At 42.0% G+C, this 16,298-nt stretch overlaps 1 protein-coding gene across 6 annotated transcripts in view; it reads left to right on the forward strand.

The window, feature by feature from the left end:
- Positions 1–16,298, forward strand: part of SNX25 (sorting nexin 25) — a 175,889-nt gene that overhangs the window by 74,542 nt on the left and 85,049 nt on the right. For all 6 annotated transcript variants that reach the window (XM_071212559.1, XM_058289873.2, XM_058289875.2 and 3 more), the window contains one exon: positions 7,115–7,331. In XM_071212559.1, the coding sequence (XP_071068660.1) occupies positions 7,115–7,331 (217 nt within the window). The remainder of the gene's footprint in view (positions 1–7,114; positions 7,332–16,298) is intronic.

The following is a 16,298-nucleotide window of genomic DNA, read 5'->3' on the forward strand; positions in this document are numbered from 1 at the left end:
ACAGTCAATTCTAGAACATTTTTACTACTCCAAAAAGAAAAATCCTATATCCCCTTATACCTTACTATTGTTGACCCTTAGCATTGATAGTCCCTTCATTGCAATTGTTGAAAAATTATTATAGTAATATGTTACCTATAGCCCATAAGTTACATTAATTATATTTTTCCCATGCATCTCCATATTACCATCTTGTAATAGTGACATATATTTGTTCTAGTTCATGGACGAACATTTTTGTATTTGTACTATTAACCGCTGTGCTCATTCACCACTGGGTTTCCTATGCTATACAGTCCCAGAAATCCTCCACCTTTCTTTCTATTGATAATTATGACCTTAGGCTACCCCTTTCAGCCACTGTCACACATTTCTATATCAGTGGTGTTAATTATACTTACTATAATATGTTACCATCACTGCTGTCCATTTCCAAACATTTTACAATCAACCTTACTAAAAATTCTACAGGCATTAAGTATCAGCTCCCTCTTCTCAACTTCATTCTGTCTCTTAGTAATGTATATTTTAGGTTTTAACTCCATGAGTTTGCTCATTGTGTTTAGTTCATATTAGTGAGATCATAGAATATCTGTCCTTTTGTGTTTGGCTTATTTCACTCATCATAATGTCAGAGTTCATGCATGTTGTCATATGCATCCTGACTTCATTTATTCTTACAGCTGAATTGTATTCCACTGTGTGTATATACCACTTGTTGTTTATCCATTCATTGGTTGATGGACACTTGGGTTATTTCCATCTTTTGGCAATTGTGAATAATGCCGCTATGAACATTGGTGTGCAGATGTCAGTTTATGTCCCTGCTTTCAGTTCTGAATATATTCCTAGTAGAAGGATTGCCAGATCTTAGGGCAGTTCTATATTTAGCTTCCTGATGTTGTTTTGTTTTAGTAATGGCCATTCTATGAGGTGAGATGATATCTCATTGTAGTTTTCATTTGCATTTCCCTAATAGTTAGTTATGCTGAATATCTTTTCATGTGCTATTCAGCCGTTTATATTTCTTCTTTGGAAAAAATGTCTATTCATGACTTTTGCCCAATTTTTAATTGGGTTGCTTTGTCTTGTTATTGTTGAGTTGTATGATCTTTTCATAATCATAGAAATAAACACTTACTGGATATGTGTTTTCCAAAGTTTTTTCCAGTGATTAGTCTGCTGTCCTAGTTTGAGTCTTTTGTGGATCCCAGAAAATTATGTTCTTAAGCTAATCCATTCCTGTTCATGAAACCTATTGTATGTGCGGACTTTGGGTTAGATTCAGTGAAGGGACCTTCTGATTAGATCACTTCAGTTCAGGGCCTTTGATTAGGTGTGGGACCCAGGGTGGGTCTTAATCCTTTTACTGGAACCCTATATAAAGGAGGAGACACAGAGAATGGGAGCCGCCATTTTATCCTGCCACATGAGAGAGGACTGCAGCGTCACCTACAGCTGCAGAAAGGCAGAAGAGAAACCCAGGAGGCTGAGAGAGCAGTGCGAAGCAGGAGAAGGGAGGGACAGCCATGTGCCCGATCACCCTCAGCAGAGAAGGGGGGCTGGCGGGGAAGGCAGGGGCCCCGGCAGAGACAGTCTCCATGTTGCCTCGCCACGTGGCAGGGCTCCAGGGTCTCCAGCAGCTGACCTTGGAGAGACAGCATCTCTGACAATGCCTTGATTTGGACGTTTTCATAGCCTCAGAACTGTTGGATTTTCCCCTAATAAATTCCCGGTATAAAAGCCAACCCATTTCTGGTATTTTTGTATTGGCAGCACTTAGCAAACTAAAACACCTTCCTTTTCACCTTCTTGACAAACTCAATGGAAGCACAAAAGTTTTCAATTTTGAGGAAGTCCCATTTATCTATTTTTTCTTCGAATGTTTGTGCTTTGGGTGTAAAATTTAAGAGACCACCTCCTACCACAAGATTGTGAAAATGTTTCCCTTCATTTTCTTCTGGGAGTTTATGGTTCTAGCTTTTATATTTAGGTCCATTTTAAGTTTAATTTTTGTATAAGGCATGAGATAGGGGTCCTCTCTCTCTTTCTTTTGGATATGGATATCCAGTTCTTCCAGCACCATTTTGGAATGGACTGTTCTGGAGCAGCTGGGTGGACTTGACAGCCTTGTCAAAAATCATTTGACCATTGGATGAACCTGGAAGACATGATGCTAAGTGAAATAAACCAGACATAAAAGGACAGATACTACATGGTCTCACTAGTATGAACTAAATATGAAGAATAAATGCGTGGAGTTAAAACCTAAAATACAGGTTTTTAGGAGATAAGAGGAGGACTAAGAAAGGATACTGATGCTTAATGTATGTAGAAAGTTTTTGTTTTCAATTTTTTCAATTTTTTCATTTTTTAAAGATTTTATTTATTTCTCTCCCCCTACCCTGTTGACTGCTCTCTGTGTCCATTCGCGGTGTGTTCTTCTATGTCTGCTTGGATTCTTGACAGCGGCACCGGGAATCTGTGTCTCTTTTTGTTGTGTCATCTCTTCATGTGTGCAATGCCACACCTGGGCAGGCTGCACTTTCTTTGTGCGGGGCAGCTCTCCTTATGGGAGTGCACTCCTTGCGCGTGGGGCTCCCCTACATGGGAGATACCCCTGCGTGGCAGGGCACTCCTTGTGCGCAACAGCATTATGAGTGGGCCAGCTCGCCACACAGGTCGGCCCTGGGTTTGAACCCTGTGGTAGGCAGGCACCCTATCCGTTGAGCCAAATCCGCTTCCCGTATGTAGATGTTTTAATGACCTTCACTGTAAAAGTGTGGAAATGGATAGAGTTGATGGTAACACATTATAGTGAGTAGAAATAACACAGGTGGTTTGTAAATGTGATTGTGGCTGAAAAGGGTAATCTAGGGATGTCAATGTCAACTGAAAGAAAGCTAGAGAATGATCTAGGGACTGAATAACATAGTGAACCCAGAGGTGGGTGAGAATTCTAGTTAATTGTACCAATACAAGAATGTCCTTCTAAGGACTAGAACAAATGAACATCATTATTGCAAGGTAGTAAGAATGTGGAGAAGCATGGGACAAATACAGTTAATTTAACCTATGGACTGTAGTCAACAGATACATTGTAATATTCTTGCATCGATACCAAAGATGTACTATGTTAATAATCAGAGTGTATGGAAAAAATATACCAAGTTAGTTGTAATAGTCTGATGATGATATTTCATAATCTGTAACATGTTCCACAAAAATGTAGTGTGTTGGTGGAGTGTTGTATGGTGTGTTAGTCAGCCAAAGGGATGCTGATGCAAAATACAAGGAACTGGTTGGTTTTTATAAAGGGTATTTATTTGGGGTAGGAGCTTACAGATACGAACGAGGCCATAAGCATAAGTTACTTCCCTCACCAAAGTCTATTTGCACATGTTGGAACAAGATGGCTGCCAACATCTGCGAGGGTTCAGGCTTCCTGGGTTCCTCTGGGCTCAGCTCCTGTTTTCTCCACAAGGTCACCTGTAGACTATGAGGCTCTCTAGGCTTTGCTTCTCTCCACAAGGTCAACTGTAGACTATCAGGCGAATGGCTCTGTCTTTCTCCCTGGGGTTTCTGCTGTGTCTAAGGAGCTGTCTCTATTCCTCTGTATTCTTCTCCTGGCTCAGGTTCTCTCTTCCTCAGGCCTGTTTCTCTTTCCTCTGTGAGCTTACTTCCTGGGGCTCCAGCTTAAGACTTCAGCATCAAACTCCAACATCAAATCTTCAACATCAGAAAACCCCCAACGCTGTCCTTGCTATGCCTTTTATCTGTGAGTCCCCACCCACCAAGGGGTGGATACTCAACGCCCTAATGATGTGGCCCAATCAAAGCCCCAGTCATAACTCAGTCACACCCAGGTACAGACCAGATTACGAACATAATCCAATATCTGCTTTTGGAATTGATAACCATATCAAACTGCTACATATGGGAATTCCACGTAAGTGCATGATTGTTTTGTAATTCACAACTTTAATAAAAACATATTAAAAATAAAAATCAAATTGACCATAAATGTAAGGGTCTGTTTCTGAATGATCAGTTTGACTCTATTGTTCTGTATCTGTTTTTGTGGCAGTACCAGGCTGTTTTTAATACCACTGTAGCTTTGTAATATTCTTTAAAGCCATGTAGTGTGAGTTCTCTTACTTCATTCTTTTTTATCAAGATGTTTTTGGCTATTCAGAGCCCCTTGCCCTTCCAGATAAATTTGATTTTTCTGTTTCTGCAAAAAAGGCTCTTGGAATTTTTATTGGTTTTAAGTTGAATCTGTAAATCGATTTGGGTACAAGTGACATCTTAACAATATTTAGTCTTACAATCCATGAACATAGAATGTCCTTCCATTTATTTAGGTCTTTGGTTTCTTTTAGCAGTGTTTTGTAATTTTCTGAATATAGGTCCTTCACATCCTTGATTAAGTTTATACCTAAACATTTGATTCTTTTAGTTACTATTGTAAGTGGAATTTTTTTTCCCTGATTTCTTCCTCAGATTGCTCATTATTAGCATATAGAAACACTGATTTTTACATATTAATATTGTATGCCGCCACTTTGGTGAACTTGTTTATTACCTCCCATAGCTTCATTGTAGATTTTCTGGACATTCTAGGTATAGAATCATACTATCTGTGAATAGCAAAAGTTTCACTTCCTTTTCAGTGTGGATGCCTTTTATTTATTTTTCTTGCCTAGTTGTTCTAACTAGAACCTCTAGCACAATATTGATGACAGTGGTGATGTGTGCATCCTTGTCTTGTTCCCCATCTCAGGGGAAAGCTTCCAGGCTTTCACTGTTGAGTACAATGTTAGCTGTGGGTTTTCACCTCTGCCCTTTATCATGTTGAGAAAGGTTTCTTCTTTTCCTACTTTTTCAGAGTGTTTTTATCAAGTGGGGATGCTGGATTTTGCAGATGATCATGAGATTTTTCTTCTTAGTTTTATTAATGTGGTCTATTACACTGATTTTCTTGTGTTGAACCACCTTGCATACCTGGGATAAACCGCACTTGATCGTGTTTTTAATTTATAAGGTGCTTTTGGATTTGGTTTGCAAGTATTTTTTTGAGGATTATTGTATCTATATTCATTAGAGAAATTGGCCTGTAATTTTTTGTAGTCTCTTTATCTGGCTTTGGTACTGGGTAGGGTTCTTCCAGTTTTGAGAGCTGTTGGCAGTGTCTTTGGAGGAATGGAATCATGAAATGTCATATGGAACCATCTTGGTCCTTCTTTTTTCTCCTCCTCCTCCTTCATCTCCTTCTCCTTCTTCAACTTCTCTTTCTCCTTCTCTTTTTCCCCCTCTTCCTCCTCTTCTCCTCCCCCTTCCCCTCCCCCTCCCACTCTCTTTCTCCTCCCCCTCCCCCTCCCCCATTATGTATGGTTTTGGTCAGTGGGATTGATGTTATCTTATAAAATGCTATAAAGCTCTACTATTGAAATTCTGGAAAAGTGGAGAAGCATTGGATACTATTTCGTGGTTCGTGCTCTGAGGGAAAAAGCCATTGCAAATATGTGGGAACCTCACACAGGGTGAATGGCCGTCCTCTCTGGCACACATGGAAAATCAAAACCCCCTTAATTTACTGTTCTAACACCACTAGTTGATGTTAGTGGCTGAGGGGAATAAAGTGAATCAGACTATAGGCCATCTGCTAGCCATCGTGCACCTGGTGGGCTAGAGAGGGTACCACACCTGGCTCTGCTCCTCAGGCCCCGGGGGCAGGGTGGTGCACTGGCAGGAGCCAGGGGGACTCTTGAGACGACGCTTGACTAGTGATGAGCGCTGAAGCCATAATTCAGCCAAAGAAGTCGTGCTCCAAAGAGGAAAAAGAAACACTTTGAGATGTAGATGGTGCTTAAAAAAAATAGCCCAGAAATCCTTGAGCTGGTACAGATTGAGTAACGAAATGTTTTTCTCCTTGGGGCCTTTGGGGAGCCACCACTCAGTAAGCCCAGGAGCGTTTTATTTTCTAAAAGGCAGCGCTTCTGGCAGAAGCCACACTGGCTTCATCTGGGCTAGAGCTGTGATGTCCAGTGTGGTAAACGCTGGACACAAGTGGCTAGTGAGCACCTGAAATGTTGCAGTTACAGTGTAATTGATGTACACTGTATAACTGATTTACTGCAAGTTAAAATAAGTACGATTGCAAGGACTTTGTATGAAAATGCAAAATAATTCATTAATTTTCAATATTCATTATATGTTGAAATCCTAATATTTTAGATACATTGGGCTAAATAAAATGTATTATTAAAATTCATTTCACCTGTTTCTTTTTACTTCTAAATGTGGCCACTAGAAAACTTAAAATTACTTGTATGCCCCTCATGTTTCTACTGGACAGCACTTGCCTGGAACTAGGGTTTCCTCATTTCAAAGTATACCTTCGATCCAGAATTAAGAAAATAGAGACCAGGAATCTTCCAGAGGAGTAGGTGTGCCCTGGACGCTGACCCTGCGGTGAGGTCTGAGATGCCATGTGCAGCTGTTGCTGCAGCGGCGGCTCCTCAGGAAACAGCGTGGAGCAGCTGGCAAGGGAGAGAGCGGAAAGCCCGTCCTCTGTGCCTAGTGCTGGTTGCAAAGGGAGTGTCTGCCGTGGGCTAGGAGGCCCCTCAGCCAGGGCCGGGCCGGAAGCTGGGACCTCGGCCTCCTGCACGACTGAGATGTTCGCGGAGTGTCCCAGCCGGGGAGGCCGTTGGAGCGCGCTGGCGTGTGCCCCTGCGCCTACGTGTGGTCTGCTGCGCAGCATGGGAGCACCAGGGAACACGGGCCAATGTCCTCCAGCATCTTCCACGGGCAAAGCTGGCAAAGGAGAAACGCTCACAGGCAAAAAGGTTTTATTTGACACTGAGGGCAATAATGGCAACAAAATGGATAATGTAAAAAATGGGATGTCCAAGAAAATCCAGGACATGCGGTTACCATGCTCCAAACATTCTAATTAGATGTGAATCTTTTCATTTTACAAGATCTCAGGAAAAATGACCTGTTTTCTCTTGAATGCTGCTTTCTATTCCTTTTATGCCTTAAACAAGGAATGTTATACAGAAAGTGTTTCCTGTTCACCCAGGTTTTACCTCCTGCTTGTTTATCTCTGCAGTGTTCGACCACAGTTACAGAGACTACGTTCTGTCCTGGTATGGGAGCCTCAGCAGGGACGAGGGGCAGCTTTACCATCTGCTCTTGGAAGACTTCTGGGAGATTGCCAAGCAGCTGCGTCACAGATTGAGCCACGTGGATGTGGTTAAAATTGTCTGCAGTGATGTTGTGAGGACTTTACTCACTCACTTCTGTGACCTCAAAGCTGCTAATGCCAGGTAACTGTTATAACACAAACCACTCCGCATTCTTCTTTGCATTAAAATATTTTTCTTATTGAATCAAGGATCAAAGTCTAGACAGATCTCTAGAATACTGTGCCTCTTGCTGTCTTCTGGCTTGAAAATGCGACAATATATTGAGGAGGGATAATTACAGTGTCTAGTAACTTTATCATGGAAAACCATTTTCTAAGATTCTCTTAATTTTGTAAATAAATGGTAAAAGGAATCTTACTGAGCCAGCAGTATGATAAACTGAATTTTAGTATTGTGGGCAGTTAGAACACTAAATATAGTATTTTCAACTGTGAATACAGTTTTTAGAAGTGTGAATATAGCTCATGTTTTTGCTTTTGCAGTCTTGTGTTAAACAGAGCTCTGGTGCATTACAGCATACTGAAAGTTGATTTTTAAGAGGAGCCCAGTATTAGAACTTGTGGACTGTAATTAGAGTAGATGTTTCAATGTGAAAAATCTTTTCCTTGGGTGTTTTAGCCCTTTGTACTGTACTGTTGAAGGTTTGTTTGGCCTGGGTGAATCACATTTGGTGGAAGAAGACTGCAACACGGCCGCTTCTATCACTCATAACCCATTCCACTTTCCTAGGTTTGTTGATAGGATTGTAAACATGTGTCTTGCTCTAGAATATGTGCAAAGATGATGAATTATAATGTTTCTAACTTGTGCATCAAAAGTGGTTTTGTTGAAATTGGTATCCCTCTGCCTATAGTACCAGGTTTGGGTTTGGATTCGTAGGAATGGGCTGCCCACACTTAGTGTGAACTGTTCTCACTAATTTTACTATGCCTCTTCCATCAGGGAAGAGGTACGGTATTTGAAAAATACCTAAGGGATGAGTAAGCTTTGGCTCTTATTAGGCAGGGGGTGAACCATTTTCTCTTCTAAGAGACTCTTGTGTGCATCCATCAAAAAGTGGGCTGTGGGATGCCACTTGCAAGGAAGCTAGAGAGTAGCCCAGGGACTGTGACCAGTGCTGTGGGTGGGGGTGAAGACTGGTCACTAGTATCAGGATGCTCTTTACAAAGTGCTGAAAATGTGGTGCTCTGCCGAAAATTACAACCAGTGTAACTTATGGACGATAGTTATAGTAATTTTGTAATATTTTTGCAACAGTGGCAAAGAAGAAATACCAATTCTAAGGGGCAACAATATGGGAGTATAAAGGGGTATAGGATTTTTCCTTGTGGAGTAATGAAAATATTCTTAAATAGACAGAAGTGATGACACCACAACTCTGAAATAAATGAGAGCCACTGAGGGCACACTTTGAATGGATGATCATGGGACATAAAGCATGGGACTTTATAACACAGGAAATCCAGTAGTGGGTGATGGACTGTGGTTAAGAGGACAATATGAAAATGTTTTCTCATGAGCGATAACAAATATATAATACTAATACAGGGTCTCAGTAATCAGGTGGGTTGGGGGTAAATGCACCAGATGTAAGATACGGGCTGTACTTCGTAATAGTTTGAAGATGCTCTTTCATTGTTTGTAACAGATGTTTTACAACAATGCAAGGTGGTGGTGGTGGGGAGATGTATGGGTGCCCTTTATGATGATGTGCGTGTTTGTAAGTTCACAACCTTCACTGTACACTTACTGTTTATGCATGGTACACTTCCACAAAATCTGTGTTGCAAAATGTAGTTGTGCAGGTCTCCATTCTCAGTTCTACAGCTTCTGTCCATGAATTGTCTTTTCTCCCAATGTTTACCTATTTCAGGCTTATGAGACCAAAATTCACATACCCATCATGTGCCCACTATTTTCCAGCCTACTGCCTTTGCAGATCAGTTTTGCAGACTTTTTTTTGACTGTGACCCACATTAAGAAACACATTTTATATATGATAGAGTTTTATAAAACCATACTTTTACTACCTGTGATAACTTTGCTATTTTTTGTGCTTTGTCGTTTTTAAAAAATGATTTTTTTGAGACCAGCTTAGATTGATTTTGTTACTTGTGGGCTTAAAAAACATTACGTGGAACAGTGTTTCACAAACTTTTGGGTTAGGGTTATAAATTACTGAGACCCTCAGAGAGGTTTGTGTGGATTGTATCTGGGGTGCGGGAGCTGTGGGTACTGGCTGTAGGAGCTGATTATGCACATCTCTTCCCAGCCCTGAGTTCAGACATAACATTGGTAGCTTGAGCTTGGCCATGGGGGGAGCGTTTCCACCGTGGAAATGGCGCATGCTATGTGGAGTAGCAGAGCCACCCCTCCCCGGGAGCTAATTGTTAAATGTGTGCCAGTCACCACTCCTTAGAGCTGTTGTTTTTACCATATGAGAAATTAAAACTAAGAAAATTTTAAAGTGCAAGGATATACAGTAAACTTTCTACACTTCCCATCAGAGGAATGATGCCATCACTGGTCATGTAGCCTTCGGAAAATTTCAGGGTGAGAGTGGAAAAGAAAATGGCATCATTTTCCTGTTATTATGAATATAGTTCAATATCTCAGACCCCCTGGAAGGGTCTCGGGGATCCAGAACACTCTGAAACCTGTTGCTTATAGAAAAAGTAACTTTGGGTAAGGAGTGTGGCAGTTTGGTATTTATGAATTCCAAAAATAGATTTGGATTGTGTTTGTAAACTGGTCTGTTTCTCTGGATGTATTAGACTTTATTAGATTCAGAGGTTTCACTTTTACTTTATTAAATCAAGGTTAGGGCTTTTCTTTGACCACATCATTAGAGTGACTCAGTTTGAATCCCCGCTTCCCCCTGCTTCTGGGCTATATAAACAGACGTTCCAGCAAAGACAGGGACGATAATACATGGAGAAGGAGACCACAGAAAGCTTAGTTTTGGTTGCTGGAGACCTGGGATAGAGCTGAGCCATTCACCAAATAGTTTGCAGTTGAAGAGACCAGAGCCCTGAACAGCTGAGAAAACCCAGAAACAGCCCTGGGGAGAGAGAGCAGCCCTCCAGCCTACAGCTGATATTGGAAGAAGCTGGGGTCACAGAGCCTTAGGAGGAAGCGGAAGGCTGGATCCTGGCAGCCGTTTTGCCTCTAACACATGGCAACACACTTTGGTGAGGGAAGTAACTTAACACTTTATGGCCTTGTGACTGTAAGTTCCTACCCCAAATAAATACCCTTCATAAAGCCAATAGATTTCTGGTATTTTGCATTAGCACCCCTTTGGCTGAGTAATGCAGGGGACTATGTGCATGAATAAGGAAAGTGAGAGAAATAGGGCTCCTGGGTCATCTTGAGTCTTAAAATCCTTACCTTCTCCCTTTGGAAAGTTCTGCAACTCCTCTCAGTACCTGTTGTCACCATCTTCTTCCCTCTTCCTTTTTTTTTTTTAAGATTTATTTCTCTCCCCTTCCCTGCCCCTCCCCCCTAGTTGTCTGCTCCCTGTGTACATTTGCTGTGTGTTCTTCTGTGTCTGTTTATATTCTTGTCAGTGGCACTGGCAATCTGTGTCTCTCTTTGTTGCATCATCTTTCTGTGTCAGGTCTCCGTGTATGCGGCAATGCCCTGAGCAGGCTGCACCTTTTTCACGCCGGGCGGCTCTCCTTATGGGGTGCACTCTTTGCATTTGGGGCTCCCCTACGTGGGGACACCCCTGCATGGCATGGCACTCCTTATGTGTATCAGCACTGCATATGGGCCAGCTCACCACACAGGTCAGGAGGCCCCGGGTTTGAACACTGGACCTCCCATGTGGTAGGCGGGCACTCTATCACTTGAGCCAAATCTGCTTCCCTGTGGTTTCCTTTATATAAAGTATTATTTTATGGTTCTGCCTGACAGGTGCTGTCAAAGACTTGTTCACATTTGCTGAAAGTCTTATTTTAAACTAAGCTATTAAATTTGTTTATATAAAAAAATAAAAGGCAGTACTTAATTTTTTAAAGATTTATTTATTTATTCCCTCCCCCTGCCTCATAGAGGGCAGACTTGAAATCAATTCCTCACTTCAGTTAGAAGATGGATGGATTGAAGTTTGGGAGAAGAGCAAGTGGTTAGAGAAATCTTGTGCTTTTGTGATTATCTAAGTTCAATATGAGAATGGAGTGTTCATTGAGACATCTACCAGCTTCTGAAATTACTGCAGTTGTTGACAGTATAAACAGTTGTAGCAGTTTGATATTGATGAATTCCAAAGAGAAATATTGGATTACATTTGTAAACTGGTCTTTTCCTCTGGGCATATTAGATTATATTGAATTCAGAGGTTTAATTGATTAAATAATGATCAAGGCTTTGATGGGGCCATATCAGTAGGACGTTGCATCCCTGCTGCCTTGGTGAGTGGGGACTCACAGAGAAAGTGACATGGCAGAAATGTTAGTTGGAGTTTTTAATCTGGAGCCCTGGAAAGCAGCCACACTGAGGAGCTTGATTGTGAGGAGAGAGCGCAGCAGTTGAACCTGGAGAGCCTGGAGAGAAACAAGCCCTGGGAAGAGCAGAACCCAGGAATCCTGAACCCTGGCAGATGTCGGCAGCTGTCTTGCCCCAAAACATGGCCACAGACTTTGGTGAGGGAAGTAACTTATGCTTTATGGCCTGATAACTGTATGCTTCTACCCTAAATAAATACCCATTTTAAAAGCCAACAGATTTCTAGTATTTTGCATTAGCACCCCTTTGGCTGACTAATACAACAGTGTTCACAGGTAAAGCATCAAAATAATTGAAAGAGATAACTGATTCCATTTATATATATATATATATATTTTTTTTTTTAAGATTTATTTTTTTATTTATTTCTCTCCCCTTCCCTCCTGCCCCCCCCCCAGTTGTCTGCTCTCTGTGTCCATTCTCTGTGTGTTCTTCTGTGACCGCTTCTATCCTTATCAGTGGCACCAGGAATCTGTGTTTCTTTTTGTTGCGTCATCTTTGCTATGTCAGCGCTCTGTGTGTGCGGTGCCATTCTTGGGCAGGCTGCACTTTCTTTCGCGCTGGGCGGCTCTCCTTACAGGGCACACTTCTTGCACGTGAGGCTCCCCCACGCGGGGGACACTCCTGCGTGGCAGGGCACTCATTGCGCGCATCAGCACTGTGCGTGGGCCAGCTCCACACAGGTCAAAGAGGCCCGGGGTTTGAACCACCAGACCTCCCATGTGGTAGGCGGACTTCCTATCCATTGGGCCAAGTCCACTTCCCAACTGATTCCATTTAGAAACACCTTTCTTTGGCTTCTAGTTTTCTTATGCCAAGGGTAGATTTATTTTACTGGAATTTAGGCTAGACCTAGAAGCTCTCGGTGATGAGTCTTATTAAGGAAAAAGAATCTACCACTGTTGTATGGGATTGTGGATATTTGAAAAAGTGCCAGGAGGTTACTGGTGTTTTGCATATGGTCAGCTGCTCGTGCCCTGGAGGTGAACCTGGAGAAGCAGTGTCTGGTTGTGCATCATCTTGTGTAAAGCATATACGAGACTGGCAGACGGCAGTTAGGGATGCTGGCTGCCTGGGGAGAGGACCCTAACCCTAGAAATCCCCATGCGTGTAGAGTTTTCAGCAGCAAAATGATGTTGGCAGCCTCAGAGGCCAATTGAAGTGACCACTTTCAGACAAGAGAATAATAAATTGCATTCGTTAAGAGCAGTTCCTCCTCTGGTTGACAGCTAGGCAGCTGTGTGGAGGCAGCTTTCCATCAACGTGTATTTTTTCCAGGCTCATTTTTCTGTTGCTGCTCTAAGTCAGTACATCACATTTAAGTTCTTGCCTCTGCTTCCTCTTCCTTTGTGCCGTCTGTCCCAGCATGTTCAAGGAAAGAAATCCCAAAATGGTTGTTTCTATACTACTAAATCAATAGCATCTTTAATTTCATAGTCTCCTTCATATAAAATTCTCTGCTCTTTTTGGGTTTGTTTGAAGCACTGACATCCTGTTTGAGAGGAAACAATGTTTTTATTCATGAATTTTCCTTCTTTCTCGTTGATTTTTTTCCCCTTTCATCTTTGCAATTTGATTATGGTGTAAAGAGCCTGTATTTGAGAGTTAGAACAGGATTTGAGAGGTTTATCTGCCCTTTATTACCTCTGTGACTTTGGACAGAGGTAATAAATGGCTTAACCATTCAGATCCTTAATTTTCTTGTCTGTAAAATGGTGGTAGTATCTACTTTTCAGTGTAGATATGAGAATTAAGTAATATTTTGCATATAAAACTTATGAAAGGTTAAATGGCTGTTGCTCACTCAAGAAATGGGAACCCAGAGGTAAGTTAGGAAATGCCACAGACAGATGGCTGAACCACACTGGTAGAAGACGGTGCCACAGGCACATGGCTGAACCACACTGGCAGAAGAAGGTCCTGCTTTTCTGGCCTTTTGCTGGGAAGGTGTGGCCCTTGTTGAGTGGAGAGTGGTGAACTTGTGACCATCTGATGACCAGGGTTAATTAACCTGCCTTCTGATGGGACACAGAGGGCACTGTGTATTCTCTGAGAGGCATATTTACAGTATTTAAAGAAAGTTTTATAAATTGAATTTTGTGGGGGTAATGTCCCCTAAAATATTAGCCAAATAGTTTTTTTCTCTTTTTAAAAAATGTTTTTATTATCTTTTTTTTAAAAAAGACACATAGAGCACACAAAATGTTCCATTAAAAACTATAAGAGATTGCGGACTTAGCCCAGTGGTTAGGGCGTCTGTCTACCACATGAGAGGTTCGCGGTTCAAACCCCGGTCCTCCTTGACCTGTGTGGAGCTGGCCCATGCACAGTGCTGATGCACGCAAGGAATGCCCTGCCACACAGGGGTGTCCGCTGTGTAGGGGAACCCCACGCACAAGGAGTGTGCCCCGTAAGGAGAGCCGCCCAGCGCAAGGGAAGGTGCAGCCTGCCTAGGAATGGTGCCGCACACACGGAGAGCTGACACAACAAGATGACGCAACAAAAAGAAACACAGATTCCCATGCCGCTGATGACAACAGAAGCGGACAAAGAAGATGCAGCAAATAGACACAGAGAACAGACAACCGGGGTGGAGGAGGGGAGAGAAATAAATAAATAAATCTTTAAAAAAAATAAAAAATAAAAACTATAAGAGGTTCTCACATACCCCACACCCCACACCATTCCTTCCACACCAGCAACCTCTTTCATCAGGGTGGCACGTTCATTGCAAAATGAATACATTTTGGAGCACTTCTGCACTGCATGAATTATAGTTTACATTGTAGTTTACACTCTTCCCCAGTCCATTCCGTGGGTTGGCACGATATATAATGTCCAGCATCTGTCCCTGCAATATCATTCAGGACAACTCCAAGTTCTGAAAATACCCCATATCACACCTCTTCTTCCCTCTCCCTGCCCTCAGCAGCTCCCGTAAAGTACTGTCCTTAGTGCTTTACTTGACAGAGGAATAGCATCTCAATCTTACTTTATTAAAATTTCCCCTTTTTCTGGCAGCAGAGTTAGAGTTTAAAATAATTGAAGATGCCACTTTCTAGAAGTCAGCGTATAGCAGTGCATGTGTAAAGGCTGACACTCTTTTAAAAGAACAATGAACAGTTTTATTTATACACCATACAATCCAAAGTGTACAGCCAGTGACTCAGTATAATCACAGAGTTGTGCATTCATCATCACCACAGTCAACTTGAGAACATTCTCGTTGCTCCCAAAGAAAAATCCCGTACCTCTTGCTGACACTGAGCATTGGTGTGTTACATTTGTTACAGTTGATGGAAGAATTTACCATCTTACTGTTAAGTGTAGTGCATAGTTTGCATTAGTTGTTTTTCTCCTTCCCATATACCACCCTATTATTAACCCCTTGTAATAGTGACGTACGTTTGTCCTAGTTCATGGAAGAACATTCTTCTCTTTGTACTATTCACCAGTCGTTGTCCACAGCGGGCTTCCCCGTGTCATAGAGGCCCGTTTTCCCCACTCGCTTTCCTGCTCGCGACACACAACCACAAGGACCTTCCTAACTCAGCACTGTGTCACACTTGTGGTGATGTGCTACCATCACCTCCGTCAACCAGGCACTTAAAACAACCTCATTAAAAACTATGAACACAATAAGCATCAAAAGGCTTACTCTTAAAATCTTTTTATGTGTCGGCTTTGCGCATGGGGATTTAATTCCTCTAGCGTACTAAATATTTCTTTTTAGTTCACTCATTATAGAAACCGTTGTCCAGTCTCTAGAGCAAAAAGAAGTGACAGGTAACTGCTGGGAGATGCTGGTCCTAAAGACGCCGGTGTTTCACTCCCCTTGTGCCTAGGACACTTCCTCTGCCTCTGTTCACTGTTTCACCTCAGTATCGGCTCCTGCTTACTCCAAGAATCCTGCTTTGCCTCTTACCTGGAGAAGTATTTAAAAAGTTAGTTCCCAGCCTTTCTTGAACTACCAGTATGCTGCTGCAGGACAGGGTGGTATAGAAAGTTCTTCCTGCTGTTCTTTGCTCAGATACTCTAAATCAGTGGTCCTGGAGAGAAGGTGAAGCTGTTGCTGACAGGGACACCCAAGACCATGTTGGAAAATTCTTGGGAGGCTCCTAGGAGCCCGTCAGCTTCTGTAGCGTCCAGTCACGACCCACGCCTCGCTGGAAATAGCCATAGACGTCTTACCCCATGATAGCCCTATTAGGAAAACTGGCTGGTGACTGGTTTATGTTGTATTAGGTTGCCTTTTTTTTATTATTTTAAAATTTAAATGGAGCTATAGATCACATTTAAGAAGAGCTCTAGATGATATAAAAGTAAAGTAATCTAGTTAAAGGGATATTCATACCCCTGGATTGTTGCTCTGATTTGGGAGTTGCCTGTAATTGTTGGTGCTATTTAAGGTAATTTTCATGACTTGTTTGAAATCCCAGAAGGCCATGCATTTGCATTTTTTTCCAGGAGAAAGTTTCCAGATTATTCTGTGACTGAGGAAAGTATTGATTTTTGATATTGCTGAGAAAGTGACTCAGTATTTAAGACCAATATACTGAAACATATCATTGTATTTTC

The sequence above is a fragment of the Dasypus novemcinctus genome, chromosome 29 (genome assembly GCF_030445035.2).
Source record: "Dasypus novemcinctus isolate mDasNov1 chromosome 29, mDasNov1.1.hap2, whole genome shotgun sequence".
Taxonomy (NCBI): domain Eukaryota; kingdom Metazoa; phylum Chordata; class Mammalia; order Cingulata; family Dasypodidae; genus Dasypus; species Dasypus novemcinctus.